At 43.3% G+C, this 14,597-nt stretch overlaps 1 protein-coding gene across 1 annotated transcript; it reads left to right on the top strand.

The window, feature by feature from the left end:
- The first annotated feature begins 396 nt into the window (after positions 1-396).
- LOC146342484 (vomeronasal type-2 receptor 26-like) lies at positions 397-10,656 on the top strand. The gene is made up of 6 exons (XM_084807858.1): positions 397-614; positions 2,486-2,663; positions 3,657-4,517; positions 7,832-8,068; positions 9,120-9,246; positions 9,749-10,656. Exons 1-6 carry the CDS (start codon positions 397-399, stop codon positions 10,654-10,656), a joined length of 2,529 nt encoding a protein of 842 aa, XP_084663984.1.
- The last annotated feature ends 3,941 nt before the right edge of the window (positions 10,657-14,597 follow it).

The following is a 14,597-nucleotide window of genomic DNA, read 5'->3' as shown; positions in this document are numbered from 1 at the left end:
GAAGAAACTTCTGCTGAAATGTGTGATGAACTCGTTTTTTTCTTCCCTGCAATGTTCCAAAGAATCTGTACTTCTAAATAGGTGCTTAACTCCTATGTAATTATCACATGGATGATTATTACTTCTTTCCAAGTCCCAGATGAGTTCCACTAATCACTAGCAAAACAGTGCATCAATATGGAAGGAAGCTATTAATAAACCCTGTGTCATTCAGAGCAGGGGCTAAAGACGGAAAGGGCTCCTTCAATCTGATTGCTGATCCATTACATTGTACAATATTAACTTTAAATACATCAATTCAGTGGTCATTCAAACCAGGCTGGGCTACTCAGGGTCACTTGAATGACATTGTCACTTGAATGACAATGAAGGAACAGATGAACTGAGGTCTAGAAGATGGTGCTATTAATTGTCTTGTTATTACTGTTACTCTCTCGGAGAGCGCACAATGTTTCTCTTGCTAACTGTAATATCAGTGATCCCCTTCCCATAAAACACAAGTATTATCAGTCAGGAGACATCATCATTGCTGGCATTATTTCTCAGATCTTCATATTTTCCAATCCTGTAAGCTTCAAATCACATCCTTCTCATGAACTCCTTGATGATCTTGTGTAAGATTTCTTAACCATATCATTTTCCAGAGGGGTAGCCATGTGAGTCTGCTGCAGCCAAAAGAACCCAGTCTTCTGACCAAAAAGCAGAAACGCTTTTGCTATGGCAATAGCAAAAGGGATCAGAGTTTGGATCTGAGCAAGTAGACTGTAGTCTATTTGTTGTTTTAGCCTTGGTATATATCTGTCTGTATAATATTCTCATGCATGGTGATCTATTCGGCTTTGATTTCATTGGAGAGGGAATGACAGAGAACCCACCCCTCCATCTACACATTTTCCAATCCTGTAAGCTTTGAATGATGTCCCTAGGCTCTTCTTTATTTGATCCATACCATCTATCTGTCTAGATGTTCTCAGCCAGCATGATCTATTATTTGACTTTTATTTTTCAAAGTGGGGTGTGTGGGAATAACTGAGAATACACTTATGTTTCTTTCATTTTAGAAAGGCAACCTACCCCTTTGTCTCTTCTCCCTCTCCCTCCTCACTGTTGTTGTTGTTGTTATTATTATTATTATTCCTCAATAGTTCCAGTATTTATATCCCAAACATTCTTTTGTAACTACCACTCATTATTTAAGAATTTCCTGTAATATTTCACATCTGTAGCATACAGCACTTTGCATTGCCTTGTATTGATCAGGGAGAATGGCAACGGTATTCTCTCTTTTGCTTTGGGCTATTGGGAATAATTTAAGGATGTAATATTGAAATTATTATTATATGAGTTGAAATTACTTTCCAGCCAAACTTTATATCAATAAGTAGGTTTTGAGGTTTGTTTATTTAGACATTTATTCTTGGCTTTTAATGTTATGAGTGAGAGATACTGCAAATTCTGTTACATCTGGTGTTTCAGTATCTTTGTTCACCCTGAACAAAATCCAGTCTAATGTCTACTAGTATGCAATTATGTGTAATGCAATCCTATACAGATCTATTTGAAAGTCAGTCCCATTGAGTTTGCATACTGGTTGAGTATCACAATACACAGTGCTGGCCAAAGACATTTTGCCACCAAAGGCAAAGGACAAGATGACGGCCCCTCCCATTCCATGTACAAAAGCTGACTGGACTAGCAGTTGAATCTTTCAACACTGGAAATGGGATGGCATCCTCCACCACACCTGGAGGTGGCAGGCTCTCTTATGGGGCCCAGGGCAGGGACACCTCTCTCCTCCAACACCATGCTGCCACTTCCTAGCATCTGCTGCCTGAAGTGACCGCCTTACTCTGCCTAACGGTGGGGCCAGCCCTGACAGTACACAATAGAGGTAGTATATAAATGTTATGAGGGAGAGACATTGTAACTTCTATTGAATCTAGTGTTTCAGTATCTTGGTTGCCCTAAAGAGAATCTGGTCTAATGTAAACTAGCATTCAAATATGTATAATGCAACCCTATACATATCTCTTCAGAACTACATAACATTGACTTTGCATACTTATTGAGTGCTGCAGTACACAATAGATTTAATAAATTCATACATACAGACAGTTTTAATTAAGTTTATGAACACTTAGCATGTCTGCCTATGTTTGGCCTCCAAATAAGTGTTGCTGTGGTGGTAAAGATCAGAGACATCAGATAATCCAGGTCAATGTGCCAGTGTTTCATCAAACATCCTTGAAATGGGGCCATACAATCTATTTTTGAATAATGTATTTGCTAAAGAACGTTTGGATGGAATTGTAGCAAGCACAATATTCTGAAGTAGAAGCACTCTGATGCAGCATGTAAAATCTCATTGCAGATTCATGACTCAGACCTATCAGCACATCTTGTCATTTGCATTTGCTGTAAAGGAGATACATGAAAATCACCAGAGCTTAGCCAACCTCACACTAGGCTTTCACATTTATAACAGCCATTTTGTTGCAAGCTGGACCTATCTTGCATCAATGGAACTTCTCTCCACCTGGGGCAGATTAATCCCTAACTACAAGTGTGACGGCCAGAATAATGCAGTAGCTGTCATAGCAGGACCCAACTCAAATGTGTGTTTATTCATTGCAACCATTCTGTCCATCTACAAAATACCACAGGTGAGATGTGTACATCTTAAAACTTGTTGCCAGTTGCTTTCCCAGTTCAGTGTTTTAGCTTTAACCTTCAAATCCCTAAAAAGTTTAGAACATGGTTATTTAAGAAACTGCCTGTCTTATTCCATCTTATTATGAATCTGCTCCGTTATGAAGACCTGCAGGAGAGTTCTTCTTCAGGACATCATTACCTGCAATGTCCTTTTGTCAGGCATACATGAAAATGCTTGCTCCTCTGTTATTTCTAATGGGTGGATTGTACTCCTTTGAGAACTACAAATAGCCCTTACTCTTAGAAAGTGTGTAAAGTCACATCTTTGTAGGCAGAGTGTTCTCTTGAACCAAAGTATCAGGCCTGACCTAAAGCTCCAAGTGGGAAAAATACAGAGAATATTGTAAGGGAGTAGCTGAGGAAAACAAGATACAAAGAACTAGGTAAGAGGGTAGAATAAACATTCCTGCACACAGATAAAGCAGGCTGAAATGGGCACAAATGGGTGGGGCAAAATACTCCTGTCTTATGAGGGCATGGGCAAAACCCCATCACCTCCTGAGATAAGGTACTGCTTGGCAGGACGAATTTAGGAACATTGTGCCCCAGCTGTGTTTAGGGGTAACTGATGCATACGTGAGCACCCCCAACCCTGATGTGATTGGATATAGATAACATATGTAAGCTTTAATTGGCTAAAGTCTTTCTCTTCATATTTTTACTATGAACTTTCTTTTCCTTTAAAAACCCATGTAACCTGTTCCCAAACTGTAGTACCTTTGTGGGCTACCCATGTATACATGTTCCGGTAATAAAGTGTGATTTCAGATTTTAACTAGCCAGTTGTGTGCTTCTTTTGACTTTTAGTTTTGGAGATCGAAAGTGACCTACTCGAGTCCTTGCCTGCTCATTAACAGTATAAATCCTGACTTGGTAAACAATTCCTTTTGGTTCTTTTTGAGTTGAATTAGGAGCACCTTTCCACCCTTTCTTTGTCTTTATAGTTTGGATATGGCTCTGCTCCAGTGGTGAATGACCAAAGCCAAGGAGGATTCTTCAAACGGATGTTCCCTAATGAGGATCACCAGTACACAGGGATTGTAGAGTTGCTGCTGCATTTCAGGTGGACGTGGATTGGGGTGATTTTTATAGATGATGACAGTGGACAGATGTTTCTACAAACTGTGCTTCCAATATTTTCCAAGAGAGGAATCTGCTTTGACTTTATAGAAACTTTGCCGACACTATATTTTACCACTGATGTTGTTGAAATGGTGGCAGAGTGGATTGAAATATACATTGTTATTCTGAGTAGCACTGCCAATGTTGTGGTCTTAAATGGTGAAACTTACACTATGTTATTTTTGAGAATGTTTCCCCAAGTTTCAGAAGTTGAAAACATACCAATTAAGACTAAAGGTAAAGTCTGGATAATGACAGCCCAGATGGAGTTCACATCACTTCCCTTTCAAAGTTTTTTGGACATAGACATCATCCACGGTGCTTTATCCTTTGCAATTCACTCAAAGGATGTGACTGGATTCCATAAATTCCTTCAGATGAGAAATCCTACCTCAGACAAAGAGGATGGCTTTATCAGGGACTTCTGGCAACAGGCATTTAATTGTTTGGTCCCAAACACTGAGGTAGAAAAAGAGAATGAGAACATTTGCACTGGGGAGGAGAAGCTGGAGAGTCTTCCTGCATCTGTTTTTGAAATGAGCATGACCAGCCACAGCTACAGTGTCTACAATGCTGTCCATGCTGTGGCACGTGCTTTGCAATCCATGTGTTCATCAACATCCAAACACAGAGCAATGGTGGATGGAGAAAGACAGGAGCTTCTGAGTGAACAGCCATGGCAGGTAATGTGTTGAGCGCACAAACATAGGAAAGGGCATACAGATGCAGCATGGGCTGATGCTGGTATTCCATCATCAGCATCATCAGCATCATCACATGAATATGAACTTGAGCACACTCCGGGAATAAGCGGAGGACAGGAAGGCCTGGTGTGCTATGGTCTATGGGGTCACTAAGGGTCGGACACGACTTAATGACTGAACAGTTCTAATAACAGTGCCAGGACTTAGTGTATAAGGCTCTTTGATTATCTCAATTTCTTTTTTAAATTTTAAAGTTCTATTTTCCAAATGATGAATACCCAGTTCTATGAGGAGAAGCACTGGATCCTGTCCTCCAACCCTCATGAAAAGCAAATGAGTGGGATTGTAGCTTTTTGGAAACACAGTGGCATATGCACTGCCGCCAGTGGAATCTGTCAACAAACGCACCCTGGGCATTCCGTGCATTCTTGCTATGCCTCTGGGTTTCTTGAATTCATCAAATGAACTAACATATATCTACTCTGTTTCTGATCCTTAGAGGCAAGTGCAAGTTTTTATGCAGGTAAAACAGCACCTTTCAATCATAATAAGAAATTACCCATAGGAATGTATGGATTTAGTTAAATCCATTCCAACTGTGTTTTGCAGGTTGCCAGGCATGTTTTGTTCTATCCACTCACAGTCGGAATCAGATTTTTTTTGCAAATGCACATTAGCACTAATGTGCACTTGTACAAATTCCTCCCAAAGTTTTTTTTAAAAAAGGTCTTCAAGTCTGCAGAATCCATGTGACTCAGAAGAAATTGGTGAGTGTGGAACCTGCAGTCAGATTCATAGAAGTCCAAACTCATTTGACTCCACTGTGGATTTCTCTGACATGACATCCCTAAGTATCAGCAGGCTGGAAGGAACCCTAAGTTTGCAGAAATAACCATAAAATCCCCACTACCCTTTAGGTAGTTGAATCCTAAGGACGGCTCAATGAGGGCTGAGTGTGCTCAGTGGTCATAGAATACCGATGGGCCATTGAGGAGGCAAACGGCTACCTGGGTGCCAGAGAGAGAGAATGAGAGGGAATGAGAGACAGACACACACACAGAGAGAGAGAGAGAGAGAGAGAGGCATGGCTGACTGACTGACTGGTGCCATGCACAGTAACGAGGATGCTGTCTTCCATTCCTTTGTGTCTAAAGTTGCTGCTGCTACAACCCACCCAGAGCTGGCCCAAGGCATTTTGCTGCCTGAGGCAAAGGACCGGGAGTGGCTCATTGTCACCAAGGCCAACTAGGCTGGTAGCTGAACTTACTTTCAGCCATGGCAGTGGAGCAGCATTCTCCACTTGAGGGCAGCGGGCTCTCTGGGGGAGCACAAGGCATGCCACATGGCACACAGAGCTCTGTCTGCTCCTTGCCCCTCAGCATATGTTGCCTGAGGCAGCCGCCACACTCTACCAAATGGTAGGGCCAGCCCTGCACCTTCCACTCCTACTTCCTATAGTTGAAATGGCAGGGGGAGGGAGCAAGCAACAGGCCTGGGGTGAGGAGCATGAGTGAGAAAATGTATGATTGAGGAGCATATCTCATCTAATACTAAGACAGAAGGATCCTCTGGATAATGACTTTGAAGTTCTAGTGAGAGGGAGCTGAACTTTAATTCTTAGTTAAACACACCATGTACCAGATATCGACTTGCCATGGGCAAAATAATGGTCTAATACTCATCCTTCTCCTTTCCCTTTTAGTTGAATGTTCTTTAGTTTTTAAGCCTGCAGCCAAATCGTCCATTTATCTTTATCTCTGGGCTCTCTTTTTCCTTGTTGCATGTTCTGAATCTCCATATGTATTGTTGATGGTGCTATATTGGGGATAATAAGAATGATAACACTGGTGATGGTGTTTGTGATGATGATGATGATGATGATCAAGGCAGACCCAAGACATTTTGTTGCCTGAGGTAAAGAAAAAGTTCGTGCCCCATCCCATTCCATGTACAAAAGCATTTCTTCAAGTATGACCATCTTTTCTTGACACTGCTAATGGGACACCACATCTGGAGGCAGCAGGCCAGCTTAGGGGGTGTAAGGAAGTCCACGTGGCACACACTTTTTACAACAACTTTCTGCTAGGGATGGCGGAGAATTCCGCCACAGATTTCAGTGAGGCCAAACGCCAGTGCATTCAGCCCCCTGAAATCCGTGGCGGGATGGCCTCCCCCCCGCCCCCCTGTGGATTCCCCCCTGGGACGAAGCTTACCTGGTGCAGATGTTCCTGCGGCAGCGGCTCCAGTGGTGGCTGGTCTTTCAACCGGCTGCCGCAGCTGCCATTTCCATCTGCCCTTTGCTGTGATAGGCTACGTAAGTATTTACGTAGCCTATCATGGTAAGCAAAAAACCCCACAAAACCCACGTACACAAATGGTGGCGGCTATGGCGGTCGCCATTTGTGTTCCCTTTTTTTCGCAGTTTTAGCCTACATAAATATTTACGTAAGCTATTACGGAAAAAAAAAAGGGGGGCAACACACATAGTGTAGTGGGCGCTATTTGCGTTCCATTTTTTTTTACTGTAATAGCTTATGTAAATATTTACATAGGCTAAAACAGCGGGGGGGAGGAGAACGCAAATGGCGTCCACTATGCGATTTGCGTTCCCCTTTTTTTTGCCATAATAGCTTATGTAAATATTTACGTAGGCTAAAACTGTGGAAAAAAAGGGAATGCAAATGGTGGCCACCATCACCACCGCCATTTGCGTACGCAGGTTGTTGTTTTTTTCTCGAAGGCTGCCCAGCGGCCGGATTTCCAGCTGCGGGCGGCCCCGGGCAGCAGCTCCATGGAATTTCCACAGAGCGGAGCCAGCCGGAGAAGGATTTCAGGGGGAGGTGTGGAGCACCTCCCCCCCACTGCGAATCGCCTGATCGAAAAGGTAAGTGACTTTCGTACATCCCTACTTGCTGCTGCTTTGCAGCATTTGCTGCCTGAGGCAACTACCTCACTTTGACTAATGGTAGGGCTGGCCCTGATGATGCTGATGGTGATGGTGATGGTGATGATGGGACTAGTAAACTTAAGGATGCAATCCTATGCATGTTCAGACAGAAATAAATCCTACAACTCCCAGCATGCTTCAGCCATGAGTTGCAGGATTCTTTTTTCTGTCTAAACACATAGCATAGGATTGCACTATAATGTGTGCAATTTGTACTTTGAATGGCCTGCACAAAGCTTTTACATGATCAGGTAAACATAGCTTGTGGAAGACCATCACTTTTCAATGTACCTACACCAACTTACATGTCCATATTACTTGCCTTTTTGTTGTTGATTCAATTTAGCTTCACCACTATCTGCAAGGTGTCTCATTTAACAACAGTGCTGGAGAAAAGATTTCCTTTGATCAAAATGGGGAATTGGTTGCTGGATTTGATATTATCAACTGGGTCACATTCTCAAACCAGACCTTTCTTAGAGTCAAAGTTGGAACGATAGATCCCGACAGTTCCAAAGGCAAAATGTTCAGCACTGCTTTGGATGCCATTATATGGCCCAGAACATTTAATCAGGTATGGTCAGTACATACTTCAGGGTGTAGCTAATTGTTGCTCCATGTTTCAAGAAGTAGATCATTGTTCAGGCACTGCAATAGCTCTAGCACCATTTGGCTCTGCCATTTAGCTGAGGACCATGATTTAAAAAAAAAAAAAAATTCAAAACTTTCTCCTGGCAAAAATTCAGAAAGTAAATTGCTTTATTGCGTTTTGGCCTCTAATACTGTAATTCCATGTAAACTTTCCTAGGAGTATGTCCCACTGAGTACTGTACAATTTACTCTGAAGGAGACATGTGTGGGGATTTTACAACTTTAGCAGCATATCTCAAGGAGCACCTCCAGCAACACCAGACAGGCTGCTCAACAAGATCAGCCTTGGATGGCCTTCTCTCTGTCCCATCAGCCAGGACAGCTAGGCTGGTGAGGATGAGGGAGAGGGCCTTCTCTGTGGTGGCCCCCACTCTGTGACGCTCCCTCCCTAGGAAACTCCGCCATGCCCCCTTTTTAATGAGCTTCCGCCGTGCACTGAAAAACGTGGTTGTTCAGGCAGGCATTTGGGGCGAGTTAGGGTATTTTTAGAAATATGTTTTTAGAAATTATGTTTTAATGTTTAATTTTACTGTTTTAAACTGTTTGTACTGCTGTACGTTGCCTAGAGTGGCCAGGTGACCGGCCAGATGGGCGATTAAGAAATTTAATAAAATAAATATTTTAAAAGAAGTGTAACCAAGCAATACCAACAAATACCATTAAGAGTAAAAGTTGTGGTAACTGACATTTTTTGTTTTCCATTAGAAATACGTTGCCCAACATTTACATAAGACTTTTTCACATATGCAAAAGATCTGAGCAGTAACCACTGGCTAAGCTCCAGGCGGACCAGGCATAATATGTGCTATCTAGACACAACACTGTCTTGACATAGTGAACATAACTGTCTGAAATATTCCTCATTTTTTTTCTAAAATATTGCCATTCTGCCATGCCATGTAATTGTAGGATATCAAGGGAGGTACAAATCCCAGATTTATTATCCAGATATTACAATATCCACTTCTTTTATTTATACACAGGGACAACCCCTTTCTATGTGTAATGGCCACTGTCATTCAGGTTACAGTAGGGGAAAGAAGGAAGGGAAGCCATTTTGCTGCTTTGATTGCCTTCCATGCCCAGAAGGGAAGATTTCAAACCAGAAGGGTAAGAGATGTCATGTGCTGAATATTTCAAATTATTGGCTGTGTTTAATTACTGTACATCAAGGTTGTAGGCACTCCTTTCTTTCATGTTTTAATTCTTTTCACAGTTGAGTGGTGCTTCCTGAAAGGTATTTTAATACACCCACATAGTGTAAGCATCCTCTTGTGCATAGTGCCCAACTTCACAGAAACAAAACAATACTGACAAGAAGGATCTCAACATATCCACACAAGGTGGAGATGAAAGTTATGATAGTACTTTATTTGTGATCTCCAGTGGGAGAAGACAATTTCCGTGATAACATGTTTTTTGTATTTTCACTGAACTAAAATTTTCATATTCTTCCTGGAGCATTGCTCTGTAGCAATTCTTGCACATTCTTGATTGATAATGCTTCAGACTGGATTTCAGCTATCTGTCCTTATTCAGGGGTTCATAATATTGATTAGTGTAAAGCACTATATGCATCACTTCTAGGTATAGAATTTTTTTTCTTTTTCAGACATGGATGATTGTTTTCAGTGTCTGGAAGATCATTACCCAAATGAAGATCAGGACTTTTGCATTCCAAAACAAATAACATTCTTGTCTTATGAAGAACCACTGGGGATCAGTCTGGCTCTTGTTGTTCTTTTGTTCTCTTCCATCACAGCTTTGGTGCTTGGGATCTTCATTAAGCACAAGGACACTCCCATAGTCAAAGCCAACAACTGGAAACTCACCTACACTCTCCTCCTTTCCCTTCTTCTCTCCTTCCTTTCTCCTCTGCTATTCATTGACCGGCCTATGAAGTTGACCTGTCTACTCCGACAAACTGCTTTTGCCATCATCTTCTCAGTGGCGGTATCTTGCGTGTTGGCCAAAACTATCATTGTGGTTCTAGCTTTCATGGCCACTAAGCCAGGGTCCAGAATGAGGAGATGTGTGGGGGAAAAGCTGGCTAATTCCATTGTTCTGACCAGCTCCCTTATTCAAGCCACTATTTGTACTGTGTGGTTGGCAATATCTCCCCCATTCCCAGATTTAGACATGCATTTGATGACTGAATATATTGTATTAGAATGTAATGAAGGTTCAGTCACCATGTTTTACTGCATCCTGGGCTTCCTGGGTTTCCTAGCCATTCTGAGCTTCATGGTGGCTTTCCTAGCCAGAAAGTTACCCGACAGTTTCAATGAAGCCAAGTTTATCAGCTTCAGCATGTTGGTGTTTTGCAGTGTTTGGCTGTCCTTTGTTCCAACCTACTTAAGCACAAAGGGAAAATACATGGTGGCTGTGGAGATCTTCTCCATTTTAGCCTCTAGTGCTGGCTTACTGGGCTGCATCTTTTTCCCCAAATGCTATATCATTGTGGTAAGGCCTGAGTTAAACAGCAAGGGGCAGCTATTAAAAAGAAATAAAAAAATCTGACATTGGAATAGGAACGCATGGAAATTGGGTTTTTGAATCAGAACCTGCAAGCATACCCCATTTGAAGGTCTGAACATCTGTGCATGTCTGCCAAATTTATTCACAAATTTTCAAGTGCATGTTTGTTCCTGATTTCCAGTTCAGTTTTCACCAATGTCCTAATTTGCACAAATTTTCTCCAAAGACAGTGTAAGCCCCACTTTTATCTATGGAAGAAAATTGCACAAATTAGAAAATTTGTGCAAATTTGAGGAAACATGCACACATCTCCCATTTCATCACTTTTCAATTTGCACAAGTTTCCCATTCCCGCAGAGTGAGAATTGCAAATATGAACAGCAATCAGGCACGAAAGAAGCAACAAGATGATGTTTGGAGCATCCTGGTAACCTTGAACATTGCTCATTCACCCATCTCTCTCAGGGATGGGTGAACTTACTGTAGTCCGGTCATATGCTGCTCACTGAACCCCCTCAAGCCTCCTGCCCTTGCTCACCATGCAAGGCAAATCACTGAGTGGTCTTGGTGCAAGGTGCCTGGCATCTCAGCATTTTTCATAAAGGCCAATTTTATGCAAATGGTGGCCATAAGGCAGCCATTTATGCAAGACTACAGGTGTCGATCATCATTTATGCCTGTAATCTTGAGTAAACTGTCACTTCGTGGCTGCCATGTGTGTAAAATCAGCCTTTACAAAAAAGGCCAAGGTGCCATACCCGTAAAATGAACCAGGTGACATTTAAATATCTAGGTCACATTGACAGCCAGTGTAGTGTAGTGGTTAAAGTGTTGGACTGGCCCTCTTGAAGATCTACATTCTAGTCCCCACTCAGCCATGAAGCTCACTTGGTGAATTTGGGCCTGTCACTGATTCCCAGCCTAACCAAACTCACAGGGTTGTTATGAGGAGAAAATCAAGGAGAGTTATTAATGCTGCCTTGGGCTTTTTGGAGGAAAAGACAAGATATAAATGTAACAAACAAACAAAAAAACAAACAAAAAAACAAACAAATATTCGGTGTGGACTAAAGGCAAAATCCAACATACGTCCTGATTACAGTAAACCCATTTAAATTTATGGGACTTAAGTCAGTCCCACAACCATTAATTTCAATAGGTCTACTCTAAGTAGGACTTATGTTGGATTTTGCCCTAAATGTTTACAGTAGAGGTTGGGCATGGTCCTGGGGCAGTCTTGGATAATAACGGCTTTGGCAAACAGCAGTGCAATGTTCAGTTATAGGGATTTTCTGAACTGTAAGATTAAAATAAATTAATCAGGAAAATTTCAAGCTTCTCTCTGTTAACACTAAAGAATGGAATGCCAGTGAATCTTGAAGATAACACTCAACACCAATTACAAAAATAACATTTATGGTCTTTTACTCCGTGGTGTGTGTGTGTGGGGGGGGGAGACATGACTCCATACCTATAACATGAGCCAGCCTACATTTAAATGATATCTAGGTCACAGTGACAGCCAGTGTGGTGTAGTGGTTAGAATGTTGGACTGGGCCTCAGAAGATCTAGGTTCTAGTCTCCATTAAGCCATGAAACTCAATGGGTGTCTTTGGGCCTGCCACTGACCTCCAGCCTAACCGACCTAACAGGCTTGTTGTGAGGATAAAATAGAGAAGGAGAAGTATGTACTCTGCCTTGGGCTTTTTGGAGGAAAAGACAGGATATAAATGTAAGAAACAAACAAATAGGTGCAGGCTAAATATTTACAGGAGAGGTTGAAAACATCTAGCTCTCCAGATGGTGGTGTACAACTCGCATCTTCCCGGACCATTGGTGATGCTGTATGAGTCTTATGGGGCTTGGAGTCCAACAATATGTGAATGGCCAGTGATTCCCCACCGCTTTCAACAGCATGGAAATTCCACAGTTAAGGAACAGCCAGACAGAAGATGCTGATCATCTCTTCTCTGCCCGTATGTGGTGCACAGAGGACACGGTGAAATGGACAAATGATATAGGCATGGAATGAAATGCAGATCCAATGGAAACACTGCAGTAGCAGAATGATGGGCTTTTGCAAAAATGATGCCTTATGGTACAAGGAAGCCAGAGATCAATAGTGGAATTCAACCCCTGCATCCCCCCCCCGTTATTTTTCTTTTTTGCCGTAATTGCCTACGTAAATATTTATGTAGGGATGTATGAAAGTCACTTACCTGGTCTCGCAGCTTGCTTCGCGGTGGGGGGGCGGCACTTCGCTTCTCCCCCCGAAGTTCAGGCCGGGGGGGGGAGGCTTCCTGCCTCACCTGGCCGAAATTCAGGCCGGGCCGGAGGCTTCCCGCCTCGCCCGGCCGAAATTCAGGCCGGGGAGAAGCGCCCCGTCTCCCCGGCCGCGAACTTCAAAAGAAAAGAAAAGGAAAAAAAAGCCCCGTGATAGGCTACATAACGATTTACGTAGCCTATCACGGCTAGATCTGCAAAGTCAGCTGTGATAGGCTACATTAATCGTCATGTAGCCTATCACGGGTGACTTTGAAAAAAAAAAGCGTGTATGCAAATGGCGGCCCCCATAGGGAGCCGCCATTCACGTTCCTTATTTGGTCCCTGTAGTCTACGTAAAGATTTACGTAGACTACGGCGAAAATAAGGGCAACGCTATTTGCTATTTGCGTTGCCCTTATTTTCTCCGTAGTTTACGTAAATCTTTACGTAGACTATAGGGACCAAATAAGGAACGTGAATGGCGGCTCCCTATGGGGGCCGCCATTAGCCATACGCACTTTTTTTTTTTAAAGTCACCCGTGATAGGCTACGTGACGATTAACGCAGCCTATCACAGCTGACTTTGCAAATCTAGCCTTGATAGGCTACATTAATCATTATGTAGCCTATCACAGGGGCGTTTTTTTTTTTTACTTTGCTTGTAATGGCGGTGGCAGCAGCCGGTCAAAAGACCGGCTGCCGCCCCCGCCCCTGACGAAGACCTGCCGAACCACTGCCGGGACCCGCCGCCGGGACCCGCCGCCGGGAGGGACATTCGTGAAAGGTAAGTCCCATCCTGGGGGGGGGGGCGGGGGGGTGGAGAATTTCTCCCCGAACAACCTTCGGAGGACCGAATGCGTTGGCGCTCGGCCCCCCGAAGTTTCGGGGAGAAATTCTCCCCCATCCCTATATTTATGTAGGCTAAAATGGCAAAAAAAAGGGAACACAAATGGCGGCCGCCGTAGCCGCCGCCATTTGCGTTCACTGCTTGTTTGTTTTTTCCATGACAGGCTACGTAAATACTTATGTAGCCTATCACAGCAAAATACAGGGCCGCAAATGGTGGCAGCTACGGCAGCCACCATTTGCGTCCCTGCAGGCTACCCAGCAGCTGGATGTCGGGCTGCAGGAGGCCCTGGCTGGCGGCTCTGCGGAGTCGCTGTGGAGCTGAGCCGGCTGGAGAGAATTTCAGGGGGAGGGACGGAGCGCCTCCCTCCCACCACGAATGTCACCCTTCGAAAAGGTAAGTGACTTTCGTACATCCCTACATTCCATCACTTTTTGATTTGCACAAGTTTCCTATTCCCGCAGAGTGAGAATTGCAAACATAAACGGGAATCTGGCATGAAAGAAGCAACAAGACAATGCTTGGAGCATCCTGGTAATCTTCAACATTGCTCATTCACCCATCTCTCCCAGGGATGGGTGAATTTACTGTAGTCCAGGTCGTGTGCTGCTCACTGAACCCCCACAAGCCTCCTGCCCCTGCTCACCATGCAAGGCAAGTCACTGAGTGGTCTTGGTGCAAGGTGCCTGGCATCTCCGTGTTTTTCATAAAGGCCAGTTTTATGCAAATGGTGGCCATAAGGCAGCCATTTATGCACAATTACAGGTGTTGATCATCATTTACACCTGTAATCTTGAATAAACTGTCACTTCACGGCTGCCATTTGTAAAATCAGCCTTTACAAAAAGGGCCAAGGTGCCATACCCGTAAA

The sequence above is a fragment of the Heloderma suspectum genome, chromosome 6, assembly GCF_057233095.1.
Source record: "Heloderma suspectum isolate Gila_16-S chromosome 6, 16-S_ref, whole genome shotgun sequence".
In the NCBI taxonomy this organism is placed as follows: Eukaryota; Metazoa; Chordata; class Lepidosauria; order Squamata; family Helodermatidae; genus Heloderma; species Heloderma suspectum.
Note: the sequence above shows the minus strand (reverse complement) of the source record. Positions and strands in the feature narration are given on the sequence as shown.

Coding starts and splice junctions, on each gene's coding strand:
- LOC146342484 (XM_084807858.1), top strand. CDS start 397: ATGGTGCTATTAATTGTCTTGTTATTACTGTTACTCTCTCGGAGAGCG. Junction 2,664..3,656: donor CCATCTACAAAATACCACAG/GTGAGATGTGTA, acceptor TTGTCTTTATAG/TTTGGATATGGCTCTGCTCC. Junction 9,247..9,748: donor GAAGATTTCAAACCAGAAGG/GTAAGAGATGTC, acceptor TTTCTTTTTCAG/ACATGGATGATTGTTTTCAG.